This window comes from Pseudorasbora parva, chromosome 16 (genome assembly GCF_024679245.1).
Source record: "Pseudorasbora parva isolate DD20220531a chromosome 16, ASM2467924v1, whole genome shotgun sequence".
Classification (NCBI taxonomy): domain Eukaryota; kingdom Metazoa; phylum Chordata; class Actinopteri; order Cypriniformes; family Gobionidae; genus Pseudorasbora; species Pseudorasbora parva.
Window position 1 is genome coordinate 3,092,657 of NC_090187.1, and position 14,290 is coordinate 3,106,946.

Sequence of the window (14,290 nt, forward strand, 5' to 3'; positions counted from 1 at the left end):
TCTGATTCATGAATCCATACACTGATTCATTAAGCTTCGAGGCTTCACAAAGCTGTGTTTTTAAATCGGCCATCACTATATAAGTCGTTATTTAGAGTTTTTTGCGCACAAAAACTATTCTCGTGTCTTCATAAAATGATTGTAGAGCCACTGTAGTGAGATGGGCTTTGTAACGACGTCTTTAGTGCCTTTATGGGTCTTGAGAGAGGAAATGACATTGGTGTCAATGAAGGCCTTTCTGAGCCATCGGATTTCAACACTAATATCTTCATCTGAGTCTGAAGATGAACGGAGGTCTGACGGGTGTCCAATGGCATCAGGGTGAGGAATGCTGCCTTCACGTGCTATCGGAAGTTTCCTACTTCCCACTCCAGAAGTCGTGGTTACGAGCTTGCTGTGTTCAGGCGCTTTGTTGCCGGAAAGAAGGGAGGACGCCAGGTTCATTCTTTTGTGCGTCTTGGGAAAATGTTATCTTAACACTATAACCATTTCAGTCATTTCCCGCTCCCAGAAAATCATAAAATCACTGGCACACACAGCAGCACCACGCAAAAGCATATCATTTATAATCATTCACAATAAAGGCATAATGTAGACAAGATAAGGCTGCTTAAAGACTAAAATGGCAATAGTTTTCAGCCCTACATGATCCTATTGTATAGCTACTTTCGCCACAATATCTAGATATGCTTCAAATGATTGTTAAATTATGTAAATATGTACTATTAACGACAAGACAAGACAATGAAACTGTTGCACAAAAAAACTAATAAAACACCTGCCACAGCAGAAATTTGTCTCCCATCCGCCATTTTTAACGGTTATGGCACGTCCATCACAGGAACTTGGGTTAAAAATTATTCCCGAACTTCCCAGTGGTAAACACGACATCAGAGGCATTTATGTGCAATTTTTAGCTCGGAAACTCGCATTTACGATAATTCTGATAGCACGTGAAGGCAGCATTCATTTTTGGGTGACTTACCCTTTAAAGGACTCCGGCGATTTTTTAAGTTTATCTTGATATCTTTGTGAGTACAGTCAATAGGAAAAAAAACGAACCGGATTGGTGCTTGCAACGCAGAGTTATTACAGTTAATGCCCAGAGCCCCCCCCCCTCAGCTAAAACGGCAGCTTTGGGGGCATAGACGTAAAGGGTGTCTTTGTGCCTCTTAAGAGACAGAAATTGTTATTAAAATGTCTGTCCAACATGAACAGGACAACGAGATGAGTTTAGCCACTTAGCCATGGTTTAAATTCACCTGTTTTAGACGGCTAGCTGTATCTTGCGCTGAAGTCCTGTGGGAATGCCATTGTAGTGGGAAAAATAGTCCAGTTGGGAAGAGCATCGTGTGTATGAAGAGGCTCTGCTCATCGGCTCGTCGGTTCTCCGTATTGAATGTGTCTGAGAGAAACGGTTTTCGATTCTGTACTGCTGACCCGAGATCTGCTGCTCGTTCAGTTACTTGATCATGCTCAGTATCAGCGGCTCGTGAGTTCATCAGATCTCTCAGCAAAACATGACTCAGTTCAGTGAACGGTTGGAGTTACAACATATACCTCAAGACATTAGTTTATTTCTATTCTGAGGAACTGTCACTCATGTCAGAAAGTGAGTAACTAAAGTAACGTGTGTGATCAGCGCTGATTTGAGACGCAAACCGTTTAGAACGATTCGGTCTGATTTGGTGAACTGGTTCGCCCGGTTCACTAAAAAGAACCGGTTCAAAAGAACGATTCGTTCGTGACCGGACATCACTAGAGGGATGATCCGATCGGGCTCACGAGTGAAGAAGAAATTGTTTGCGTTTGTGCCTTTCCGAATTGTGGCAACAGAATGTGAAAATTTGCAGCGAACACTTGACTAACTTACACAACACAGCCGGGCCGGATGAAGAAAAATGCCATTCCGGGGTTAAAGACGGTTGCAGCCACTGTGGAGGTAATGCACACTTTATTTATCCTTCCATTTGGGCACACACGGCTCGAGGAAAGATGTGCAGTAATAAAATAATCACGCTTTACAGACACGACGCTCTTCCCAACTGGATCTGGCTTTTTTCCGGCTACCGCTGAGTTTCCACAGATACAGCTAGCCGTCTAAAACACTGTTTAGATTAATTTAAACAATGGCTAAGTGGCTAAACTCATCTCGTTGTCGTGTGAGGGACCTGTTCATGTTGGACAGACATTTTAATTGCATTTTGTGTGTCTTAAGAGGCACAAAGACACCCTTTACGTCTATGCCCCCAAAGCTGCCGTTTTAGCTGAGGGGGGCTCTGGGCATTAACTGTAATAACTCCGTGTTGCAAGCACCAATCCGGTTGTTTTTTTTCCCTATAGACTGTAGGCCTACTCAGATATAATGATCAAGATAAACTAAAAAATTCGTCGGAGTTGTCCTTTAAGGACTATTTTCCCACTTTAGACAATGCGCATGCGCTCATATAAATCAGGGCCTTATATGTTACAGGTTAATTTCTCTGAATAAATCAGTCTATAGCTACTGTTTAGCCGCCCCGCCACAGTGATAAAGTCAACTAGTTTTGCATAATAAAAGCGTTTATTGCTGGAGTCTCTCCATCATGCACAGTATTTTTACAATGCTGTCAGTTCACAAAGAAATACACCAACAACCTTGTTGAATCACAGGTACGTGTTCTCAATAACCACATCTCTAATCTCATCAGCACTCGCTGGAGAGCAGGGCTTCTCCTCCTGGATACCGACGGGACTCTCCGTTTTGAGGATGTGGGAGCAGCAGAGTTTCTCCGCACACTCCTGACCGCAGCGCAGACTGCAGACTGACCGTCCCGACCCGTCACCGGCCCCCGAGGCAACGAACTCAGGCTGCACGGTGCAGTGCTCGATGCCAAAAGTGGCCAGCACGTCTTTGATCTTCGCCATGAGCACGTCGAAATCGGTCGCGGTCAGCCCGTCGGGACAGTGCACGTGCAGCGACGCCACCGTCAGCGCGTCCGACAGCTCCCACACGTGCAGCTCGTGAACCGACAGCACACCGGGCACTTCACCGAGGCACAGCCGCACCTGACCGACGGAGAGGTGCAGCGGCACCGCCTGCAGAGCCAGCAGCCCGTAGCGGTGCAGCTTCGGCAGGGCCGCGGATAACAACACCAGCACACCGACGGTGGAGAAAACCGCGTCCAGATAGACCAGGAGATGACAGTCTGAGTGAGGCCGATGGCAGTGCGCTTCAGACAGCAGGAGAACCAGCCCATTAGCCAACATGAGGACTGAACACACAAGGTCCTGGATCACACTGATGCAGCCGAACTGCGGTCTTCTATCCCGGGATCCTTTAGAAACACACTGGGAAACTGTCAAATGATATAACGTTAGTGTTACAGGCTGTAGTAAATGTCAAAAGTTCAGAGTAGCCTACAGTTTTAAAGCAGTCTCTTATGCTCACCAAAGGCTGTATTTATTTGATTATAAGTGCACTAAAAACAGTAATAACGTGATATAACAATGTAGAACAGCCGTTTTCTAGCCAATGTGATTATATAGTAGGCTTAAAGTGAATTCATTTCTGTGCTCAGTTACATTTTCAGCATCATTATTCCAGTCGCCAGTGTCACATGATAAATTATTATTTATATTAGAAAAAATATATTAGAAACCATGATACACCACCACAGTTTAAGTGAGAAACACTGTAAAAAAAAACAAAATAAATGATGCAATTTAATTCACAGAAATTCAATTCGGCTAACTGAAAAATGTAGAAGTGGTCACGTATCGGGGACACGTTAATCAATTAATTAATTTCAACATTAATCAGAAATGTTTTGAGCATCAAATCATCATATTAAAATGATTTCTCCAGGATCATGTGACACTGAAGACTGAACAATTCAGCTTTGACCACAGGAATAAATTACACTTATATATTTAGATAGAAAATAGTTCTTTTAAATTAAGGATGCACTGATATGAAAATGTTGGCCAATACCAATAACTGATAATTCTTTATATGTGGAACGGCAATAACCGATATATTGGCCGATACATCTAAATCCAAATTTTATATAATTTTTTAAGAGCCTGACTGCAAAAACAAAAGTCTCAGCATGAAAACCATGTCCCAAACACACAATTATGATGTTCTCATAATATATAGCCGAAATGACAGACTTGCACTGTACTTTCCACTTTGAAGTGATTTCAATCATATATCAAGCAATTCAAAACCAGCTGAAGGAAATACTACATTATTTATTGTCTTTAATATATCGGACAAATTTTCATATAGGCCGATACCGTTATATATAGTGGCCAATATATCGTGCACCCTATTTTAAGTTGTAATAATATTTCACAATATTACTGACTTTGCTGTGTTTTTGATCCAGCCGTGCTAAGCAGAAGAGGCTTCTTTCAAAAACATACATATCCATATAAAATCCAGATGTGCAGTGACTCTCTCACCAGTGGGTTCAGTGCAGGCGGAGAGACGAGGCTCTTCTGGAAGTTGCTCTGTGGGTTGAATGATTTCTGGAGAACTTTCACCGATACGGGACTCAGGAACTGGATTAATGACGCTGAGGTTTGGTAACTCAGAAGACTCGTCCTGAGAGCCTTGATCCGGATCCAGAACACTAGAAGCTTTAGGGTTGCAGAACATCAGCACGTCATCCTGGAGATGATCTACAACACAAGGATCATCACCGTAGCCTTATTGATCATAAGTGGAAGTGATTGCATACTTGATATTCTGTATTCACTTTTTCTCTTAAGAAATGCAAAATTAAATGATCCATTATAGACACACTCATCAATGCACAGCTGATCATTCCCTCCACTAACTGTATTCCAAACTTTTACTAGTCGCAGTTCTCTGATTGGTGGAGGTTTTTCTGTGGAATCATGGGTAATGTAGTTTTTCACCTAGAATTCCGCTGTTTAACAGTTATTTAAAAAAAAGTTCCAGCCGATGCATAATACCATCGATTAACAACCTCGTAGCACAAAGTTAACTGTCTTTATAGATTTATGAGATATTTAAAAAATTACACAGATCAGGCATAACATTATGACCTCTGCTAATATATTTTGTTGGTTCCCCCTTTGCTGCCAAAACAGCCCTTACCCGTCAAGGCATGGACTCCACTAGACCCCTGAATGTGCGCTGTGGTATCTAGCACCAAGATGTTAGCAGCAGATCCTTTAAGTCCTGTAAGTTGTGAGGAGGGGCCTCCATGGATCGGACTTGTTTGTTCACCCCAGCCTACAGATGCTCGATTGGATTGAGATCTGGGGAATTTGGAGGCACCTCAAACCATTCCTGAACCAATTTTGCTTTGTGTCAGGAGCATTATCCTGCTGGAAGAGCCACAGCCACCAGGGAATATAGTTTTCATGAAAGGGTGTACATAGTCTGCAACAATGCTTAAGTAGGGGGTACACACTTTCTCTGCCAGCATGCCTTCTTAGTGCATCCTGGTGCCATGTGTTCCCCAGGTAAGCAAAATGTGATTTGTTAGTCCAGGCCACTTTCTTGCATTGCTCAGTGGTCCAGTTCTGATGCTCACATGCCACTGTTGGTGCTTTCTGTGGGGTCAGCAAGGGCACCCTGACTGGTCAGTGGCTATGCCGCCCCATTCGCAACAAACTGAGATGCTCTGTATATTCTGACAGCTTTCTATCAGAACCTGCATTAACTTCTGGAGCAGTTTGAGCTCCAGTAGCTTGTCTGTTTGATCGGACCACACGGGCCAGCCTTCGCTCCCCACGTGCATCAATGAGCCTTGGCCGCCCATGACCCTGTGGCCGGTTCTCCACTGGTCCTTCCTTGGAGCACTTTTGATAGATACTGACCACTGCAGACCGGGAACAGCCCACAAGAGATGCAGTTTTGGAGATGCTCTGATCCAGTCATCTAGCCATCACATTTTGGCCCTTGCCAAACTCGCTCAAATCCTTACGCTTGCCCATTTTTCCTGCTTCTAACACCTTAACTTTGAGGGCAAAATGTTCACTTGCTGCCTAATATATCCCACCCACTAACAGGAGCCGTGATGACGAGATCATCAGTGTTATTCACTTCAGCTGTCATACTGTTATGCCTGATTGGTGTATTTAGTTTTACCTATGGAGAAAATGGGAGTTTTCTTCAAACACTGGTGTGACTGACCAGTCAGAAGCATTCCACATATAACAGATGTTTCTCTTCAATACCTTTGCTTTCTGATGCAGAATGAGGGTCGTTTCGCCTCAGATGCGTGCTGATCCTATCAGCAGCTTCATCTGTCCCGCTGCTTCTCCTTCTCCAGACCCATACGAGTACATTGAATAACAGACTAGCTCCTCCAACCACAATAGACAGGAGCGGGTGTTGAATGGCTTCAGGCTGCAAGAGGTGTGTGAGGATCTCCAGACTGATGGAGACACACTGAGACGCCATTAGCAGAGCTGAGATCAGGACGCCAAACGGCTGGAGACGCATCCTTTTGTAGAGATGCTCATCGTACGGAGGACCTTCAGGAGCGGAGATGTGTGGAAGGGATGGACCAGAAGTTGTGTCAGGGGAAAGGGGAGAACTAGGACGATTCTTCAAGGCAGATAGAGACAAATGTATGAAAACATAGAGCGTGTGGAAGCTGTCGACCGCGATCAGGAGGGATCTGCAGATTCGGCCGACCACAATCTCACAGACAAGGAAGGCCGAAGTCAAGACCAGCATGCACAAACGAGTGGATATCCTCGCCATTGACCTGTACAGCAAATATATCCCAATAACAATCAATGATATGTCAAAGAAGTACACATTGGCATACAATTATTATGGAAATATAGTTTTTAAATTATTAGTTCACCCAAAAATTTAAATTACCCCACAATTTACTCACCTTCAAGCCATCTAGGTGTAAATGATTTTCTTCTTTCAGACGAACACAATCAGAGTTATATTTAAACATATACTGGCTCTTCCAAGCTTTATAATGGGAGTGAATCAGGGTTGAGATTTTGAAGCCAAAAAAAAAAAATGCATCCCTCCATCATAAAAGTGCTCCACACGGCTCCAGAGGTAAATCAAGGCTTTCTGAAGCATATCGATGTGAGGAAAAAATATATATTTATAAGTATACACTAAAATAACTCGCTTCTGACAGACGGCCGTACACATCGATTTAAAACGGAAGAGTGACCCCTGACCCAACGCATGAATCTATTCATTTTTTTAAAGTTTGTTGCCCAGCTCTATTTGAACCATGTGAGGTTACACTACTCCGACATCCTTCCTCATACATCGCATCAGGTGTTATTCTTTTGGCACAAGTCGATTTGCATAGGCCATCTGCTGGAACCTATAGTTAATAAAGTTATAAATATGGATATTTTTCTCAGACAAACCCCTGACTTCGCTTCAGAAAGCCTTTATTAACCCATGGAGCCGTATGGATTAATTTAAAATCTCAACCCCCATTCACTCCCATTATAAAGCTTGGAAGAACCAGGATATTTTTAAATACAACTGATTGTATTAGTCTAAAAGAAGGTCTTGAGGGAGAGTAAATCATGGGATAGTTTTCATTTTTGGGTGAACTATCCCTTTAAGAATATATTCTTAATCAGTGTGAATGTAATTTTTTTTTTTTGGATTTTTAAATGGTAATTAAACGAAAATAAATCAACTACTTTCTACTATTCTACTATAGTTAAAATCTGCCATTAGTTAAATTTAAAAGTGCTCTTTTAAGTAGGACTTAAAGTGGCATGAAAAAGAAGTTAAGATGGCTGCTGGAACAAGACCAAATGTAGGGCGGGGCTTGATTTTGTGCATCTGAAATTGTTTGGACGGTTGTGGTTTGCTATTGGTGGATCTCATGTGAGTGACAGGTGGCCCCGCCCTCATCATCAGAACAGAGATGCTGTAAGAGGCAGTGGAAAAGATTACAATGCACATGAATAAAAAACAATAATGTGCATGGATAAATCCTTTAGAATAAATACTGCAGTGTTCCATAAAAACAGCTTTAATTACATCTTTATACGTGAGAAGTTCAATTGTGTAAAACGCAGAGTTTCTTGTAAGAAACAGCACAGAGTCGACATGAATACTAAGTTTCGAAGATGTGTGTTGGTTGCCATGACCTCTATCAGGACTTCGGTCTGAAGAAATCAGTGGAATGCTCATTCTGGACACACTCCAAACTTCAGCGACACGACAGTAAAACACACTGGCTCTTTAATCATCATGTGCTTACCGCTGATGGACAGACAGTAATGCCTCACGCTGGCTTAAACATGACTGGGTATTAACTCGTATATTACCTTGCACTAATATGCCGTTGGCTTTATACACAGCTTAACATAAAATATATCGGCTAATGGCAGTTAAACGCATATCGTGGCCCACGTTTGTATTGTTGTTCATTTTAATAAATCATTGTGAGGATTACTGTAATTAATGTGAATTAAATAAATAAAAAAAATAAGAATGATAGCATCACAAAGAAATGAAAGGGTTTGAATTGCATTTAAAATAATGAAAAATAAAACTTGCATTTAAATAAATAAATATTTCAGGAGGATATTTATTTTGCATTATTTTGAATTTAAATACCAGTTTGTTTGCATGTTTACAGTGTATGAACACACACACACACACACACACACACACACACACACACACACACACACACACACACACACACACACACACACACACACACACACACACACACACACACACACACACACCAGGTTTATCACCACAGGTTCGGCCAAAACATTCACGATAACAATACATCGCGGTATCTATTAATCTTTGAAAAAATAAATGCAATCAAATACAAATTAAAAAGAAATGATATATAGGCTGCTACAGTGATAAAAAACTTTGTTGCACTGCATTAGGCCTATATTAATGTTCCTTATTATTTTCCTATCGCAGTGGAGCATTAATTCTCGTATGGCTGGACGAAATTAGGGATATTTCCTGAAATGTAGGCCTATTACTATGATCTCTAAAATTATGGAAAGCATTTTTAGGGAAATTATGTAAACGTTTAGCGCTCCATAATGCTGAACAATAATAGGCCTAGTTTGGCTAAACATAATAGTTTTATAGGCTATATTCCTTTTGATTATGCATAGCCTATATTGGAACAAGAGTGTTTTTTTTAACGCCTAAGGTTCAAAACTATTTTAATGTGCATCGAAATACATTAGGCTGTGCGTTTAAATAAAGTAGCTATATAAGTAAATAGTGTTAAAGTGATGTAAAATGGAAGTAGCCTACATCACTTACTTCTCTTTTAATTATTTTCGGAGTTAAAATAATGGAATAGCTATTGTCAAAACACAACATCATCACTCAAAGTGGTGTGTAATTCTGTTCAAATCGATATGTACCTGTTTGAGGATGTCCTGAGCGCTCCAACTCTTCACTCCAGCATGAGCTGCCGTTCCCAAAGTTCCCAGAGTTTCTGTCCCGTCTGTAAGCGCTGTCATGTGAGGGATCTTCCGCACTTCTGTGCTTCTCTACACACACACACACACACACACACACACACACACACACACACACACACACACACACACACACACACACACACACAGCTCATTTTCTCACGGCTCGCTCCACAACTGACACGCAGAAAAAAGCGCGTCCGAAGGGAGGCTGAGGCTAAAGGCTGTTGTTAACTCTCTCTCTCCACACAGAGCTGAGCGAGAACACAAGGCCAGAGACTGAGCCGTCACATTGAGTTTGACGACCGAGAGGCTCTCAAAGCCCTGAATCAACAGCCGGACACATGCAGTCCAAACACCGCAGCACCTGAGCGGAAACAGCGGATCTTCCTCTCGTGTGTTCCTCGTGGACACATCCATCCATCCATCCATCCATCCATCCATCCATCCATCTATCTATCTGTCAATCCATCTATCCATTCATTTATCCATCTGTCTATCTATCGATCTATATCAGTCCATCCATCCATCGATCAGTCCATCCATCTGTCTATCAGTCGGTCCATCTATCCATCTAACTGTCTATCCATTCATTTATCCACCTGTCCATCCATCTATATGTCTATCCATCCATCAGTCCATCCATCTACCTGTCTATCCATCTATATGTCTATCCATTCATTTATCCACCTGTCCATCCATCTATATGTCTATCCATCCATCAGTCCATCCATCTACCTGTCTATCCATCTATATGTCTATCCATTCATTCATCCACCTCTCCATCCATCTATATGTCTATCCATTCATTTATCCACCTGTCCATCCATCAATATGTCTATCCATCCATCTATCTGTCTATCCATTCATTTATCCACCTGGCTATCTATCTATCCATATATCAGTCCATCCATCTATCTGTCTATCCATTCATTTATTCATCTATCGATCCATATATCGGTCCATCCATTCATCATCGGTTGGTCCATACATCCATCTGTCTATCCATTAATTTATTAATCTGTCTATCTATCGGTCCACCCATCAATAAGTCCATCCATCTGTCTATCTATCCATTCATCCCTCCTCTATCTATCAGTCAATCCATCCGTCTATCTATCGATCAATCCATTCATCTGTCTGTCTATCCATCCATCCATTCATCCATCCTTTATCTATCTATCTATCTATCTATCTATCTATCTATCTATCTATCTATCTATCTATCTATCTATCTATCTATCTATCTATCTATCTATCTATCCATCCATCCATCTCTCTATCAATCCATCTATTCCTCTATCAGTTCATCCATCCATCCGTATATTTATTGGTCAATCCAACAATCATCTACCTAGATGGATTCTGAAATCCACAGCCACTTCAATATATAGCCTACTTGCAGGAAACAGTATACGAACTGTTGCAATCTGTGAAATGTGAATAATTTTAACTAAATAAGAGGGATCATAAAAAATGCATTTTATATGAATTTATAAAAATGACCCCCATTCAAAAGTTTATGACCATTGATTATTAATCCTGTGTCGGTCGCTGGATGGTTTACATCTCTCTCTCTCTCTCTCTCTCTCTGTGTGTGTGTGTGTGTGTGTGTGTGTGACGGTTGTTATTGAGTCTCTTGTTCTGACCAACATTCTTCAGAAATAACCTCCAGGTCCTGCAAATTCTTCTGTTTTCCAGCTTCTGTTGCATCTGAACCCTCTGCCGCAATGACGGTATGATTCTGAGATCTGAGGGACTCAAACACAACTATTAAAAGTTAAAATCCGATGACCGATGAACACTCACTCACTCTTTCCCTCCACCTATATTCTAGTTAAATCAGCCATTAAATCTATAGAGCTCTGAGGTCTCCCTGTGCTTATGTAAGAATCACTGAGGATTACATGAATTCCTTCTAAGTAGATTTATTATAAGACTCCAAGAGTCAAATACCTCAAAAATCCCTCCTATATGCACAAACCAACCCAAAGTACAGCATGGCTGAATGACTTCTAGTGGACGGAGAAATGATTTAAAAAGTGTCACAGCATCTAATGTAAATTGCATTTGAGGCATTCCTGAGGATGATGTTATCAGTGCTTTCATATCAGCAGTGCTTGGCGTATTATCGACTCGCTGGCCTCTACTGTATTTCTGCATGTGCTCAGGGGTCAGCAGAAGCTTGATAATCTCAAACATATTGCTCTCCCGCGGCAGGGCCGTTTGATCGTGTTTGCATCATCTCAGGGTGTGTGTGGGTGTGTGTGTGTGACATACCAGACCACCTGATGAGCTGCTTGCTTTCATGCAAACCAGCGGCTTTCAACCTGTGCAAACTCAGCAAAACAAGCCGTTTTTCACTTCTAATAACTTTTTTAACATTATTATATTAAATTCTTAACTTAACTAAATGAAAATAGGAAAATGAATGACATTTCTAACATTTTATTCTCAGACTTGATATAGAATTACCAAAAGAACAAATATACTTTCACATTCTTCTCCAAATAATTTTCGGAGAGTTAATGGATGTACTGCATTGTCTTATTTTTTTCAAAATTCAAATGTCAATCAGAAATTGCAAGTAAATTTCACAAATACACACTGTTATTAAATTAAAAATGAACCAATCCAATAATTGTTTAATTTACAACTTTAAAAGCCATCTATCTATCTATCTATCTATCTATCTATCTATCTATCTATCTATCTATCTATCTATCTATCTATCTGTCCTGTTCTCTGTTCATCCATCCATGTTCACATTTCAGCAATTTTTACAGCTGCATATATAAGATATTGAGATCAAAATATAAAATGCAATTTTAGATGCAAGACAAGCATTAATATATTCCTTATTTTTCATATGCAGAAGACTTTGGATGCATTAGCCGCCAAATAACTAAAAGAATAAAAAGGTTCAGTAACGAGTAAATCCATTGGCACTACAAACCAGTGTGTTTATGATTTTGATAAAATAATATAACAAATACCAGTTTGCAATGTTTTTCTATAGCTAACATAAAGGGTAATTATTATACATTAAACCTAAAAAATGTTCTAAAAATAAGGTGGATGAAGTCACCCTCAATGGCATAAAGCCAATGTCAAATATAATTTATTTTATGAAAACATTTGCCACACATGCTACTTTTGTCATTACATGCATTTATTTGAGAGAGAAAAGCCATACACATCTCTTTGTGTTTACCAGTACAGTTTGATTAATTTAACAGGTCATTTTAAAAATTACTAAAAATAAAGCATTACAAACATTGGGTTGGGGGCACAGAAGTGTTGATTTCAAAGACGATCTGGATGTTGAGGCAAAGCTTCTCTGAAGCCTGGCAGACAGACCTCTGCTTTCAAAGTCAGAGTCAACATCAACCAGACGTTAAAGAGGAAGAGAGAAACCGAAAAGTACCAACCACAGAGCCTGGAATGGTGGTAAGTACTACATTTATCAGGTCAAGCCTCGGGTCGATGTCACAAGCTCCTCATTTGTCCTACGTTGGTGACATCTTTTGAGGTAAGGTTTAGTCTCTAGTGTCTCCGGCGGCAGTAGCTTCACACAAGTTTAGTGTTTTCTTCTTGAAGTCTTGTGGTCCGACACTCCTACAGCCTCAATGTAACTGGCGGCCTTCATACCCAAAACACACTCTTGATTTACATTATACTCTCGCAGAGCTCCACCCCCATTTATATAAATCAGCAGAGCCCCGCCCCTTTCCCAAACCCCAACCAATCAAAATAGGAAAAACTTTAAACTTAATATTTGCTCTTTATAGAATCTGAAAATATACACCAAAAGGGGGAAATCCCACAACAACAGCTTTAAAAAGAAAGAAAAATATGGGGAACACGAGGAGAAAAAAAAAAGGAAAAAAAAAAATTCACAACAGACTTGAGTTGTTTAAAATAAATACAAACTGATTCAGCCAAGACGCCAGAATAAAGAGCTGAAAAAAGGTTTAAAGGCATGTCCTGTCTTCGGATGAGTACGTATGGAGACACACGATGGAAGACAGAATGAGTTTATGTGTATTTGTTTGCAAGAGAGAGTGAAAATTGTACAATTCATTCGCCTGTTTCTTTTCCGATGATTCACTTAAGATCGACAATTACCCAGCCGAGCCATCCGATTGCTCTGTATATTAACGCAGGTTTCAAATGCTTTCGAGGCTTCACAGGTGCTGGTTGATGGTGAGATCAGACATGGATGTTTGACCGATTCCTGAGCAGCAGCAGGAACAAACGGAAAGCGGATGTGTATCACTTTGGTACAAGTCTTTTTTGTGTTAATTGATACAATAATAATAACAAACGCAATGCAAATGCAATGAAGCACTTGCTAAACAACACGACCTAAGAGCCAAAACCAATGAAAAGTGTTCCAGCCGGTCAGTCTTTCTGCTGCATTACAACCTCCAGTCCACTAGGGGGCAACAATCAACAGCATAAAGGGGTGGAACAGAAGATGGTCGCTGGTTAGCGGAAAATGTTTCTCTCTCTGCATGTGTGTCTTTGGTAACTAAACGCCATCGCTGGACGAACATACCGAACACCTTTACGGCAACTCGCCAAACACGACGATGATGTTTTTGTAATTTGAATACAACGCCAATTTTTGCAAAAGGTTGGACATTTGAGGGAAGGTGAGTTCTCTGTGTTGTTTTGAAAATTTGTTGAAAGGACACGAGAAAGACGGAGAGAGTCCAGAGGAATATGAGCAAATGCCATGTGGCGAGAGCAAACCGCCCCTCCTGATGATTCTCACTACACGTGCGGACCTGAGAAGAGACAAACACAGGTTAACTTCCCCAGACTTCCTCTTAAAGCACATTCATTGTTC

At 40.9% G+C, this 14,290-nt stretch overlaps 2 protein-coding genes across 3 annotated transcripts in view; both read right to left on the minus strand.

Annotated features, from left to right (window-relative positions):
* Positions 1 to 2,521: 2,521 nt before the first annotated feature.
* LOC137043214 (proton-coupled zinc antiporter SLC30A1) lies at positions 2,522 to 9,820 on the minus strand. Its single transcript, XM_067419402.1, has 4 exons — positions 9,379 to 9,820; positions 6,199 to 6,734; positions 4,450 to 4,668; positions 2,522 to 3,338 (listed from the first exon to the last, which is right to left on the minus strand). The coding sequence occupies exons 2-4, from the start codon at positions 6,728 to 6,730 to the stop codon at positions 2,647 to 2,649; spliced, it is 1,443 nt and encodes a 480-aa protein (XP_067275503.1). The 5' UTR covers positions 6,731 to 6,734; positions 9,379 to 9,820; the 3' UTR covers positions 2,522 to 2,646.
* Positions 9,821 to 12,586: 2,766 nt separating this feature from the next.
* The window catches only part of ppp1r37 (protein phosphatase 1, regulatory subunit 37), a 65,829-nt gene continuing 64,125 nt past the window's right edge, over positions 12,587 to 14,290 (minus strand). For both annotated transcript variants that reach the window (XM_067420063.1, XM_067420062.1), the window contains one exon: positions 12,587 to 14,228. The gene's annotated coding sequence lies outside the window, so the exon portion shown is untranslated. The remainder of the gene's footprint in view (positions 14,229 to 14,290) is intronic.

What these genes read in the sequence shown, in the direction of transcription:
- LOC137043214 (XM_067419402.1), bottom strand. Translation starts at nt 6,730, where the DNA reads ATGGCGAGGATATCCACTCGTTTGTGCATGCTGGTCTTGACTTCGGCC. An exon ending in TTCTGCATCAGAAAGCAAAG is followed by an intron (nt 4,669 to 6,198) that starts GTATTGAAGAGA and finishes CTTGTGTTGTAG; the next exon opens with ATCATCTCCAGGATGACGTG. An exon ending in CGCCTGCACTGAACCCACTG is followed by an intron (nt 3,339 to 4,449) that starts GTGAGAGAGTCA and finishes ATCATTTGACAG; the next exon opens with TTTCCCAGTGTGTTTCTAAA.